Source organism: Mastacembelus armatus, chromosome 21 (genome assembly GCF_900324485.2).
Source record: "Mastacembelus armatus chromosome 21, fMasArm1.2, whole genome shotgun sequence".
In the NCBI taxonomy this organism is placed as follows: Eukaryota; Metazoa; Chordata; class Actinopteri; order Synbranchiformes; family Mastacembelidae; genus Mastacembelus; species Mastacembelus armatus.
The window spans coordinates 10,092,238-10,106,043 of NC_046653.1; the positions used below are offsets into that span (position 1 = coordinate 10,092,238).

Genomic DNA, 13,806 nt, shown 5'->3' on the forward strand with positions numbered 1-13,806 from the left:
ACGAACATGGGTAAAAAAGAAGGGAAAGGAAAAGGAGTAGCTATGGGCATTAGGCACAGAAAACATAGATCTAGAATAGATATAGAATCAGTATCCACCTCTTCTCCCAAATCATGAACACAAAGTTCACAGGAGTTGTAGAGTTTTTTTTTATCCTTAATTTCATCGATAGGCATGTAAGCTGTCATACTCCATTCACTCTAATCAGCTCTCATCAGATCGTGTCTTCTGCCAAATTTCAAATAAATGTTCTGCAAGACTGTAGGAATCAAGCAGTGAATTAATTTTGGTCTTAGGCCAAGTAGTTTTTGATAAAATTACAATTTTGTAGCTGCTTTGTGGTCTGAAGGTGTTTATTAAAGAACTACACCTGTATTAATGTCATATAGAAATGTAGCTTCTCCCAAATAGGATTTTAGTCAAAATATGAATGAAGCTTCTCAATCACTCGCTGGATATGTTAATACAGATGATGGCCTCAACTATAGCTTAGGACCTGTATATTCAAATTGCAGGAAATCACTCACTCTCCATTATAATCAATCGTTATACTATATTATTAACTATAATTTTTGTAGTTGTTTTTAACTAAACCTGGAAAGTCTGGGAAGTGTTTATTAATGTAATGTAAGAATAAATATATTATATATAATATTATATATATTATTATATATTATATATTTGTCTTTTGTTCCATAAAAGTCACATTGCATTTTACTGTCTATATAACAACTCACATATACGTCCTTCTTATGCAGCCCTACTAAAACATTTAGGCACCCCTTTGCCCCCCATGAAAACATTTCTGTGCTTTTTTTAGAGAGAGAGAGAGAGAGAGACAGAGTATTACTTAGCCTGTAACTCTGGAGTCTTACATTCACAGTAATTTTGATTGTATGCAGATGATCTGTGCATGCTAGATTTGAATCCTCAGATGGTGGTTTTGTGTTTGTGACTTGAGGTTTAAGCCTACCTCGTGTACCTAACTCACATCAAGAGGATGAATTAATGTAAATTAGCAGATATAGTTGTTTCGCCTAATTGTCAGTGAGAACCAATTACCGTGTGCACCGTTTATTTTCCGTTCCCATGGGTCCTCACCTAAATATTTTTTTCTACCCAGGGACATCAGAGGGCGCCGTAATGAAGTACTGGTAAACAGCTATAGGTGTACCTGAAAAGCCATGCTAGCAGCCACACTCCAGCCCTGGAAACAGCGACAAGGTGGAGCCTCTTGCTGTGCCTATCGCCTCTCTGACAGACCGTGGCCGTCCTGCTTGTCCCTGCCCGGATGCCGTCGGAGAGCTACCTCCCAGTAGCAACACAACTGTCATCGGCAACTTCTGCTTTCTCTGCGCTGCACTGATTAGAGTAACATACATTAAAAGTGTCCCAGCTCAGTGTTTCTGCCGTGACAGTTTCACACAGTCCTCCGGTTTTATTCAGCTCTGCCGCATCACGGATCTCTGCGACTTTTTCACGGCTTCTTGTTGCAGTTGGTAAGTTTGGTTAGCTTCTGTAGCAGCATTAGCATCGAGCTAACCTAATTCAGTTTATTAGCTTTAAGGTTACAGCCACAACACAAGACCTCGGAGCTTTATTATAAGGGAAGTCCAGGTGTTATATGTAAAATGGTGAGACGGCAAGAAAATGATTTTATCTTCTCACCTGTCTGTCTTAGCTAATCTTTCTATTTGGCCGAACCCAAATAGCTTTGGTGTAATTAACTTATAGGCTCTGCGTTGATGTGATTTGTGTTTCCACAGGAACAGAAATAGATGAGTAATGTAAGACTAAGCTTTTTACTCAGCACGTAACAAAGGCAAACTCTAGTAGGTTTACTGTGTTGAGTTGTTGGGGCGTGTCTGCATAAGGGGTAAGTAAAAACACTCCCACTCCCAGGCTAAACATTAAGAATATCTAATCCCCCAGGGTTGGGCAAATGACTCTCCCACAAGAGACTGCCAGCTGACTCTTGAACTTGGAAATAATGTTAGAAATGTAACCATTTGATCTTAACTCAGGGTAAAGAGAGCAAGATGGACTTAAACTGCAGAGAATAGCCAGACAGTGAACCTTGGGTTAAATATAATGTCATGCATTTTGGTCTTCCACAATTTTAGATATTGTAGCATTTTTAACCTGATCTAAAGGAGAACCAACTTGCATTAATGATTTCAGTCTTTATTGTAAATGTCAACACAAGTAATGAAGTGTATGTTTATTATGTTGTTTTGACAGTCAGGTGAACCACAGAGGTGTAAGAACATTCACTTGTTTCCTGTGAAGTGATTCATTGTTGGAAGTGAACAGAAGCCAAAGCTTTGAAAAAATGTTAATAAAGATGCCTTTACTGTCCAATGGACTAGAGAGTCTGAAGTGATGGACAACAGAGAGCAGAGGTAAAGGCCAAGAGACACACCCACTTCTGATCTGTTCCTGATTGTATCTCCTGTTTTTACTGGAAACAGGTTGAATGTAATGATTTCCATGCAACTGTGTTTCCATTAGGTATTTTCCTGACTAACTGTGATATTAATTTGAACACTGATGTGTCATCTGTGGCCAAACACACAATTACTCCTAGATGGATGTATGTAGCAACTTTAGTACTATTGGTACAAATGAATAATCTTATGGGCCCTGAATGAGCCCAGCTGATGATGGCCATCTTAAACATTTTAGTGCTGATTTAAGTTTGGACAGATTGTGATCAGGTTTATAGCTGGTCATATCTAAATTGACGGCTCAAGTTAGACTATGATGATAACATGTTTGTGTGCATCATTGCAGCTCTGCAGAGGAGCAAGCCCCCACTCCTCCAGAACGAGGCCTTTTCCACATCTGGCACTTACAGGGCTCAAGTGAGCAGCTATGTCCAGAGAGAGTACTGCTTTCCAGACCTGTTGTACAGGCTGCTCTGGGAGAACACCATGGACTCCTGTTAACACAAGGTGAGTGATTGTTTGTTGTGTAGTAAGGCTGGGTGATTATTATACATAATATATGATTAAGTTTATGAAAATAAGTCCTCTCATGATTTTCTAACTTTTCTACCCAAAGTTATCAGTTTGTAGTGAAAACATTACATGTAAAAAAAATAGCTATATTTTCTTAGTTGCTGTTACCTTGCAGAAGGTCAGGTATATTCATTCGGAGAGCTGTTGTGGAGAGATCTGAGAATCCCAGCATCTCATCCAGTGCTAGAAGTCACTCTGCTGGGGGAGATGGTTGTCCGTGTGGCTGCTGGTGGTTTCCACTGCGGAGCACTGAGTGAACAGGGCAGTGTCTACATGTGGGGGGAAAACACTGCAGGACAGTGTGGGCTGACTGAGAGGGGCACAGTCACAAACATCACAGGTTGGTCAGCACCTTCCTAACACCATCCTTCCTCATTTCTTTTTACCCTTTCCATTTTTCGTTTCACTTGTTTGGTTGTTACATTTTTTCCTCAAACAGTTGCTCTCTTTAAAGTCTGTAAATTAGATTATAAATGCATAAATGCAAAATAGGTTTCTCACATTTTGGTCCAAATGTCCCTTTAGACCCTGTATTTGTACAGCATTTCTGTGACCCGTGCATCATGTCAGTTTCAGAGCCATGCCCGGTCAGTGTCGTTGACAATGACGTCGTTCCTCCTGCGGTGATTCGGGTTGTGGATCTGGCCTGTGGTCGGGAGCACAGCCTGGCTCTCTCATCCCAGAACGAGCTGTGGGCCTGGGGCAGCGGCTGTCAGCTTGGCCTGGTCATAAGCACTTTCCCTGTGTCAAGACCACAGAAGGTACATTTGTGTAAATCAGAATGAAAAACATTGACTCACATTTGTCATGTCAAAACAGTGTATTTATTTTAATCATCATATTTATATTCTTCTCTGTGGGCCAGGTGGAGCACTTGGCTGGCAAACAAGTAATTCAGGTATTTTATTTTTCTGATAAAACTGCCACAAGTAATGATAAATTATACCATGTCCTGCCTCCTGAAATGCTATCTCTGTTCATATCCAATAGGTGGTTTGTGGTGCCTACCACAGCCTGGCCTTGGTTCGCAGTTTACCTCCTCAAAAATACAATACCCATAATCCCCCTAAGAAGAGAGAGCGGGGCCAGTCGCCTCACTGCTCAGTGCCAGAGAGAGAGGAGCTGGTTACAGTTGATGATTCTCACTACTGTCCACTGGGGGTGGAGCTGAGTGAAGTCATGACAGACGAGGTATATATACTCAAACAAAGACAAATTACAGACAAAGTAATAAATGAAATCTGGTGATGAATAACCCATTAAAAAAAATTGGAAAGTAGTTTAAAAATGTACATTAAGTAGTACGTTGTGCCTCAACATCCTATTGTAAATTAATAAGTTAATCAATTTTAGAATCTAAAGTGTGTCAAATTTTGGTAGCAGCTATACTTGTGATCTGGTACCATGGAATTTGATATATAGATATATTTTTCCAGCAGCTACAGCACCATATCATACAGCTCCTTTCTGCTGGCATGTATGCTTGTTTATGAGCACTGCTCCTGCATTGGTTGATACCCTTGTCTGGTGTGCATTCTCAGTCCTCTCCCAGGAGAATAGGCCCCAGGCAAAGACTTCAGCGTGGGGGAAGGTCAGCTGGCAGCAGTCCTGGCTCTGTAGCGAGTTTATGTCCATTTTCTGAAGACAGGAAACAGTACAGTATTTTATAACTTGTGGCTCTCTTTTTTTATCATTTAGTTTTAATATTTTTGCATTTAATGTTTTTCTTTCTCTTTTTATCTGATCATGCTTCTTTCTATCTTTTTATAAAAATAATTTAGGAGAAATCTCCCAGGTAGTGGCCATGGGGAAGCTGAACCGCTAACTCAGCCAGACGGCACCCCGATGTTGTGCCCACTGTCAGGCTGGAGGGCCAATAAGAATTCAGTTTTCCCTGATGAGGTGGAGCTTCAGAGCCTCCTCCAGAAACTTTCTGGGTCCTCATTAGAGACACAACAAACCACTGGGCCAGGGGACACTGACTCACTGAGCAGTCACACGTCAGGTTGGTAATGTATCCATTGCTTTATTGTTTAACCCATATTGTGTTTCTAAAGTTTGCTTTTTTTAGTTTATTATTTTAGTCATTCTTTTGTTTTTTACTCTAATCTCTGCAACCTTCTCCTCTTCTCCCTTCATATTTTTCTCCAGATGACAGCTGTGTATCTTCAACTCCTCCCTTCGAATCAACAATAAAGAGTCAAACCATCAAGTAAAACAATTTTTGTTCAAAGGACTTTTTTGGGCAAGAGTAATTAAAGTGCCAGAGTTTTCTTGTGATAATTTGTGACAATAAAATAGCTTCCAGTAATATAATATGAAGGACATCATTTCAACAATTTGTGTAGTGCAGTTAAAGTTTCAGTAGTTTCATTAAAGTTTCTTTGTGAAATATGTCTAAAAGCCATTTTTGTGGCTTTTCTTTTTGTTCAGGTGAATCCAGTTCACTTTTATGATAAATTACAATGCATAATATAAAATATTCAATGAAATAGGGGAGGGTTCAGCAATTTTTTGAGCTTTGTTAAGATTCCTGCAGTACATTTGCGACCCATTGTTTGATTATTTCTCCTACAGTGGCATGTCTGGACCATACTCATTCTCCCCAGGGTGTTTGGAAGTTCGACTTAGTCAGGAGGCTGAAAAGATGGGACTTCAGGGGCTGAAGAGCTCCAGTCTAACAAATCTGAACCAGAAGGGTCAGACAGCAACAAACAGGAGACGCTCACTACCTGGAACACCCACCCATGGTAGAACTGGTAGGGTGTGGACAACTTAATTATTCATATGTGAAGTATACTTATTATGCTTTCTTTGAAATAGTGTTCACCAAAATATTGTTAAAGTTTTTAACATTTTACATTTTTACATGGATTTAAAATAAACAAATACAATACATTATATTAATTAATGATTTAGATTAGAGGTGCTGTTAGACTCTTTTTAGAGCCAGCTGGTTTCACCCTGGATCCATTCATAGAGCTAAGCTACACTGAGCTCAAAACTATGCATCTAGTTTCATATTAAGTGCACAGACTTTAGAGTGGTATGGACCTTCTCCTCTAACTCTGAAAAAGAAAGGAAAAAATACATATAACTGAAAGAACAGAAAACCAAATATTTAGAAAATAACTTTGTATGATATTGCTTTGTGGATACCATAATTCCCATCTTGTCAATAGTTCTACAGTCCCACTTCAAGTATTGGTTGTTGCACAGTACAAAAAACATCACCAACTGCTTGCATAACTGTGCAACTGCGCTTGTGATGTATTATCTGATTGCAGCCTAGCTAACAAGGAAGTAGAATATAAATATTATCTTTGCTAGAACCATTTCGGCCAGTGTTTGACTATCACACTGAACAATGACACACTGAACTATAGTGAACTTTTCAAGCCTTGATTTTATCAAGTATACTGATAAATACATAAAGATCATAGCACGTGAAAATAAAAATACACATTATAAATCAGAAAGTTCAGATGGGGTTGTCTTGTGGCTTCATTAACTCTTTAAAGTGTCATTATGCTTTATTTATCCATATCTGTAATTATCAGACACAACAGAGCTAACTTCTTGTTTTCTGGTTTGCCAGGAGTTTCAGGAGTGTCAGAATGAAACTCTTTAGTCACAGCAGAACTGACAAGAATCAAGCATTTGTTTTAGACTGTTTTCAGTTTTAGTCATTTCCAAATTCCTCATGTATTTATCCATAGAGCCAGCCAGCCATTCTCAATACCACTTAATTCAGTGTCGTGGTGGGCTGGAGCCAATCCGTGGGGTGAGAGGTGGGGTACATCTCGGACATATCGCCAGTCTATCACAGGGCTGACACATAGAGACAGACAAACCCTTATGCATTTATTAGATGTTTAATAGCAATAGCACTTTTATCTCTAACAGGTTAGATTACTGTAACGGCCTGTTCATGGGGCTCTCAAAACAAGCAGTAAGGCAGCTACAGTACATTCAGAACGCTGCTGCTCGGGTCCTGACTAGAACCAGGAAGTACAACCACATTACTCCTGTTCTCAGATCTCTGCACTGGCTTCCTGTCCCTCAGAGAATAGACTTTAAAACAGCACTGCTTTTGTATAAGTCTCTTCATGGCTCAGCACCACATTAAATCTCTGATATGTTGATGCCATATGAACCATCTCGAACTCTGAGAACATCAGGGACAGGCCTTCTGCTCGTGCCCAGAGTCAGGACTAAACAGGGAGAAGCAGCGTTTCAGTTTTATGCAGCTAAAACCTGGAATAGTCTTCCTGATGAAGTTAGACAAGCCTCATCTCTGGCAATGTTTAAGTCCAAGCTAAAAACCCTTCTTTTTAGTGTGGCATGTAACATATGACAACTGACAGTGTTTTATCCAAAGTGATTTATCTGCACTCAGTTTCTCATTTTTATTCTTTCCTATGTATTTTCTTTTATTTCTGTAAAGCACTTTGAATTACTCTGTGTATGAATTGTGCTATATAAATAAACTTGCCTTGCCTACATCTTCTTTTTTTTTAACCAGTGTGCGTGAACAGAATGCTTTGAAACAACTTTGAGAGAGTAGATCTCCTGCTTTCCCCTGTTGTTTTTGCAGCTGTGACCTAGTTCACTTCTATTATAGAGATCCAAGGTTTTACTAGTGGGTTGTAGAAGAGCTCATGAAGTTGTTAGGGTGTGTTCATACCTGACCTGTACGTTGTAATTTATGTGTTTAAACCATATAGTATAGTTTATTTAGGCTGGTGAGAACTCTGTAGTGCAAACTGCTGTGGTCTGTTTGTGTAGAGAGCACTAAACTTACTTGCTACAGGTATCTTAAAGATGTTATAGCTATATGACACTTTTCTGTCTTACAACAGATATAGTGCATTTGTAGTCTGATGTTTAAATGTAAATAACTGTAAATGGTTCTGTAACAGCATTTTACCATTAGATCATATGTTTTTCTTTCAGGGTCTCCACGGCGACGGCAGCCTTGTGCCTGCAAGCCGTCCTCTACTGGCCAGACCCAGGCTCCAACACTGGAGGAGGCAGGAGAGGGGCTGCTGTCTCTGGAAACAGAAGTGTGGAGCTGGGGCCGTGGGTCTGAGGGTCAACTGGGCCACGGAGACCAACTTGCCAGGTCTAAACTCACACACACACACTTATAAAATATCCTGGCTTGTATACCAAGACAGAATACATTTGAAAAGAAAATTTAAAACTGATCTGGATCACAGTTCATCCTACAACTGATAGTAGGCTTCACTTTCTACTGGCTCAGTGTAAAAACTCTTTGCAGTTGGAGTCAGGTTAAGCATGGATACATCCCTAAAATTAACACACTAAATTAATATTACATGTAAGTATTTTTTATATTTCTGAATAGTGTACTTTTGCTAAACATTTCTCATTTTATATTGAGAATCACAATGTAATATTATGTTGGTTACAGATATGATCCAAAAACCATTGCTAATGCTACTGTTTTCTGATGTCTCATAAGCAATTTATTATATAATCCATGTACAGTTTTGTGATAAAATAATGACCTTATGCGAACTGCATTTTGTCTTGCGAAGTCACAATAAAGAACATCTATCCACATGACTAGAATTAACCCTGTATTCTTGTATTTGTAGACTCCAACCTCTGTGTATCAAGTCTTTGACAGGCGAGGAAGTGATCAAAGTTGCTGCAGGGTCACACCATTCACTGGCACTCACTGCTCAGTGCCAGGTAACAGACACACACACAATTGTATTTCTGTATGTGCGGATCTTATTTTCAAGATTTGAAAGTGAAATTGGTCCTCACAAGCATAGAAGTACACAAGCACACCCACCTTCATACACAGTGTAACTCCTTTGTTTGTTGTAGGTGTACTCATGGGGCAGCAACATGTGTGGACAGCTTGGTCATATCAACAGTCCCGTCACCGTCCCTCAACAAGCGAAGGTACAACAATCTGTCAGGATATATTCATGGGACATTATGCCTTAACGCTTGACTTACAAGTTATTAATGCCAACATTCAAGAGGTGTCAACACCGTAAAACATTATCAACAACATACAAATATGAATGTAAAAACGCAGTAAATGTTCTCAAAGCACATTGTGTTTTGTCTGGTGGGCCATGGTAGCTGTCTGATGGTCTCCGGGTTTGGGACATGTCAGCTGGTCAGAGCCACTCCCTGCTCTTGGCTGATGGAGACTGTGTCCAGCCGATCCTGTTGTACTGTGGCCAACAGCAGGAACCAATGTCAGTGCAGAGTGATAGGTCACACCAGAGTCAAAGGTCATGCCAGAGTTCACCCCAGAGGGCAGAGAATTATACAGTGAGACCCACTGTGCTGCCTTTCTGCATAGAGGTTAGTAGGTCAAGAACACAGAAAACCGTTTTAACAAATAATATTTCAAGTATACTTATATTTTAAATATTTATTAATATTTTTTGTAACAATTATATTGCATAGACCAAAGCAGTACACAACATTTAATATATTGTAATACCTGTCCCTCCAAATACACAAAAAGAATACAATAAAATGAATCCTCAAATAGAATTCGTTCACATCTCATGAATAGCAAAAACAGAAATATTTTAGTGTTTTTCATGCTAATGCCAGTGTGATCTTTATACAGGGAGAGTTGGAAGTTGAGCCCAAATTCTTAACCATAATTGTAACCACACCAAAGCCTCAGAGAAATCATCCAAGCTCTTTAATGCTGATATTATATTAACAACCTTTGTTTCCTTTGTGTCTGTGTTTGTAGATGGGTTATATTAACAGTGTGTGCAGTGGAGGTCAGAGCTGTGCATTGCTGTTAGACCATAACATCATGGGCTTCATCTCTGCTATCCATGAGCTGGCCTCCAGAGAAAGACACTTCTACTGCTGGCTGAGTAACGTCAAGAAGTGCCTTCTCACACCATTACGTAACAGAGGTGAGACTGTGTCTCTACTAGCTGCTTCTTTGTGGATGGCACTAATTTCCACTACTGACCTATTACTATCTGGGGTTTTTAGAGTAGTATTTGAATATATCGTTCTTAAATATGAATAAAAACATGTGAAATGGCGAGAAATACAAAGAATTGTGCAAAAATACAAAACACGATCTTGAAATAATACATGCATGATTTGAGCAAGCAGTAAGTGCAGCAACAGAAAATGCTTACAATGTGAGTGTGTTTGCTTTCCTCCACAGAACGTGTGTGTCCAGCATTAGGGGAGTCATGCACTCATCTCTTCTTCTCTCTCTGTGAGAGTTTTGTTCGTCTGAGCGTCCTGATCGGTCGACACGCTACATCACTCAGTTACTTCCTGCATAATCTGCAGGTCCATAATGTCACCTCGCTTCCACTGCTGGTGCATACTGAGCACTTCCTTGACATTTATAAAGAGTAAGGTTTACCTTTTTGTCTCAGCATAAAAAAATCCTTACATCCATTTTTCACAGAATACAGCAAGTGCCGTGAAGAAGTCATGTGCATCAGCTGGCTGTTTTCAGGCTTTATGTTTTTGCTGTCTTGCCCAATTTTATTCTTTGAGGACTCAACAACAATTGCTGACAAAGACCTTGGCACATTGACTTTAAAAATTAAATCCACTATTAAAAATCTTGGAGTAATATTTCATAGTGTACTAAGAGAAACAAATCAGTTCAGTGGTAAAAAAATGGTCTTTTTTCAATTAAGAATGTTTAGCAAAGTCAAGTTGTTTTTATCATTTTCTGATTTAGAGATCACTATTCATGCCTTTATTACATCCCAAATTGACTATTGTAATGTATTTTATTTTGGTAAAAACCATGCATCTCACACTCATCTTCAAATAGTTCAGAATGGTGCAGCTTGTTTATTGGCTAATGCACACAAATTTGACCATATAGCCATATACCCTCCTTGAACCGCCACCTTATCGTGGTTGTGGGGTTTGAGTGCCCGTATGATCCTAGGAGCTATGTTGTCCCGGGCTATATGCCCCTGGCAGGGTCTCCCAAGGCAAACAGGTCCTAGGTGACGGACCAGACTAAGAGCGGTTCAGTGACCCCTTATGGAGCGACAATTGAAGACCGTGACGTTGCCCGGCATGGCGAAGCCGGGGCCCCACCCTGGAGCCAGGCCTGGGGTTCGGGCTCGTAGGCGAGCGCCTGGTGGCTGGGTCTCCCCCCATGGGGCCCAGCCGGGCAAAGCCCGAAAGAGTGACGTGGGGCCATCCTTCTGTGGACCCACACCCGCAGGAGGATCCATAAGGGGCCGGTGCATAGTGGATCGGGCAGTGGTCGAGGACGGGGACCTCGGCGACCCGATCCCTGGATGCTGAAACTGGCTCTAGGGACATGGAATGTCACCTCACTGGGGGGGAAGGAGCCTGAGCTTGTGCGGGAGGTTGAGCGGTACCGACTAGAGATAGTCGGGCTCACCTCCACGCACAGCCTGGGCTCTGGAACCCAGCTCCTTGAGAGGGGCTGGACTCTCTTCTACTCTGGAGTTGCTCGCGGTGAGCGGTGGCGAGCTGGTGTGGGCTTGCTCATAGCTCCCCAGCTCAGCCGCAACGTGTTGGAGTTTTCCCCCCAGAGTGAAAGGGTCGTTTCCCTGCGCCTTCGGGTCGGGGATAGGTCTCTCACTGTTGTTTCGGCTTATGGGCCGAACAACAGTGCTGAGTACCCGGCCTTTTTGGAGTCTCTCGGGGGGGTGCTGAAAGGTGCTCCTACCGGGGACTCCATAATTCTGTTGGGGGACTTCAACGCTCACGTGGGCAGCGACAGTGAAACCTGGAGGGGCGTGATTGGGAGGAACGGCCTCCCCGATATGAACCCGAGTGGTGTTCTATTGTTGGACTTCTGTGCTAGTCACAGTTTGTCCATAACGAACACCATGTTCAAGCATAAGGGTGTCCATCAGTGCACATGGCACCAGGACACCCTAGGCCGGAGGTCAATGATCGACTTTGTAGTCGTGTCATCTGACATTCGGCCGTATGTCTTGGACACTCGGGTGAAGAGAGGGGCAGAGCTGTCAACTGATCACCACCTGGTGGTGAGTTGGATCCGCTGGCGGAGGAGGAAGCGGGACAGACTTGGCAGGCCCAAACGTACTGTGAGGGTCTGTTGGGAATGTTTGGCCGAACCCACTGTCAGAGGGGTCTTTAACTCACACCTCCGAGAGAGCTTCTACCAGATCCCGGGGGAGGCTGGGGACATTCAGTCCGAATGGACAATGTTTTCCACCTCCATTGTCGACGCGGCGGCTAGGAGCTGTGGCCGTAAGGTTTCGGGTGCCTGTCGTGGCGGCAATCCCCGAACCCGGTGGTGGACACCGGAGGTAAGGGATGCTGTCAAGCTGAAGAAGGAGTCCTACCGAGCTTGGTTGGCTTGTGGGACTTCCGAAGCAGCTGACAGGTACCGCAGGGCCAAGCGTGCTGCAGCCCAGGCGGTGATGGAGGCAAAAACTCGGGTATGGGAGGAGTTCGGTGAGGCCATGGAGAAGGACTACCTGTCGGCCGCGAAGAAATTCTGGCAAACCGTCCGGCGCCTCAGGAGGGGGAAGCAGTGCTCTACCAACGCTGTTTACAGTGGAAGTGGTGAGCTGCTGACCTCAACTGGGGATATTGTCGGACGGTGGAAGGAATACTTCGAGGATCTCCTCAATCCCGTCAACACGTCTTCCATAAAGGAAGCACAGGCTGGGGATTCGGAGGCTGATCCATCCGTCACCCAAGCCGAAGTCACTGAGGTAGTTCGGCAGCTCCTCGGTGGCAAAGCACCGGGGGTGGATGAGATCCGTCCCGAGTACCTCAAGTCTCTGGATGTTGTTGGGCTGTCATGGCTGACACGCCTGTGCAACATCGCGTGGCGTTCGGGGACAGTACCCCTGGATTGGCAGACTGGGGTGGTGGTTCCTCTTTTTAAGAAGGGGGACCGGAGGGTGTGTTCCAACTACAGAGGGATCACACTCCTCAGCCTCCCGGGGAAGGTCTATGCCAGGGTGCTGGAGAGGAGGATCCAGCCGGTGGTCGAACCTCGGATTCAGGAGGAACAATGCGGTTTCCGTCCTGGGCGTGGAACACTGGACCAGCTCTACACACTCTCGAGGGTGCTCGAGGGTTCATGGGAGTTTGCCCTACCAGTCCACATGTGTTTTGTGGACTTGGAGAAGGCATTCGACCGGGTCCCTCGTGACATCCTGTGGGAGGTGCTCCAGGAGTATGGGGTCCGGGGCTCTTTGCTGGGGGCTATCCGGTCTCTGTACAAACGGAGGAGGAGCTTGGTTCGCATTGCCGGCAGTAAGTCAGACCTGTTCCCAGTACACATTGGACTCCGGCAGGGCTGCCCTTTGTCACCGGTTCTGTTCATTACTTTTATGGACAGAATTTCTAGGCGCAGCCAGGGGCCGGAGGGAGTCCAGTTCGGGGACCACAGGATTTCATCTCTGCTTTTTGCAGATGATGTTGTCCTGTTGGCTCCATCGAGCCAGGATCTCCAGCGTTCGCTGGGGCGGTTTGCAACCGAGTGTGAAGCGGCTGGGATGAGAATCAGCACCTCCAAGTCCGAGGCCATGGTACTCAACCGGAAAAAGGTGGTTTGCCATCTCCAGGCCAGGGGAGAGATCCTGCCTCAAGTGGAGGAGTTTAAGTATCTCGGGGTCTTGTTCACGAATGAGGGAAGGACGGAACGTGAGATTGACAGACGGATCGGGGCATCGGCAGCAGTAATGCGGTCGGTGTACCGGTCCGTTGTGGTGAAGAAGGAGCTGAGCCGGAAGGCGAAGCTCTCGATTTACCGGTCAATCTACGT

The 13,806-nt window shown here is 43.4% G+C and overlaps 1 protein-coding gene across 4 annotated transcripts in view; it reads left to right on the forward strand.

Moving 5' to 3' along the window:
- Positions 1–1,287: 1,287 nt before the first annotated feature.
- The window catches only part of LOC113123337 (alsin-like), a 32,307-nt gene continuing 19,788 nt past the window's right edge, over positions 1,288–13,806 (forward strand). For 3 of the 4 annotated variants that reach the window (XM_026295285.2, XM_026295287.2, XM_026295288.2), the window contains exons 1-17: positions 1,288–1,499; positions 2,242–2,402; positions 2,794–2,954; positions 3,136–3,360; positions 3,591–3,781; positions 3,886–3,918; positions 4,011–4,211; positions 4,562–4,674; positions 4,802–5,025; positions 5,172–5,232; positions 5,598–5,779; positions 7,977–8,145; positions 8,645–8,741; positions 8,883–8,960; positions 9,147–9,374; positions 9,781–9,952; positions 10,216–10,411. In XM_026295285.2, coding sequence (XP_026151070.1) covers positions 2,383–2,402; positions 2,794–2,954; positions 3,136–3,360; positions 3,591–3,781; positions 3,886–3,918; positions 4,011–4,211; positions 4,562–4,674; positions 4,802–5,025; positions 5,172–5,232; positions 5,598–5,779; positions 7,977–8,145; positions 8,645–8,741; positions 8,883–8,960; positions 9,147–9,374; positions 9,781–9,952; positions 10,216–10,411 — 2,351 coding nt within the window. In that variant the 5' untranslated portion in view covers positions 1,288–1,499; positions 2,242–2,382. The remainder of the gene's footprint in view (positions 1,500–2,241; positions 2,403–2,793; positions 2,955–3,135; positions 3,361–3,590; positions 3,782–3,885; positions 3,919–4,010; positions 4,212–4,561; positions 4,675–4,801; positions 5,026–5,171; positions 5,233–5,597; positions 5,780–7,976; positions 8,146–8,644; positions 8,742–8,882; positions 8,961–9,146; positions 9,375–9,780; positions 9,953–10,215; positions 10,412–13,806) is intronic. The other variant, XM_026295289.2, reaches the window with a different exon arrangement.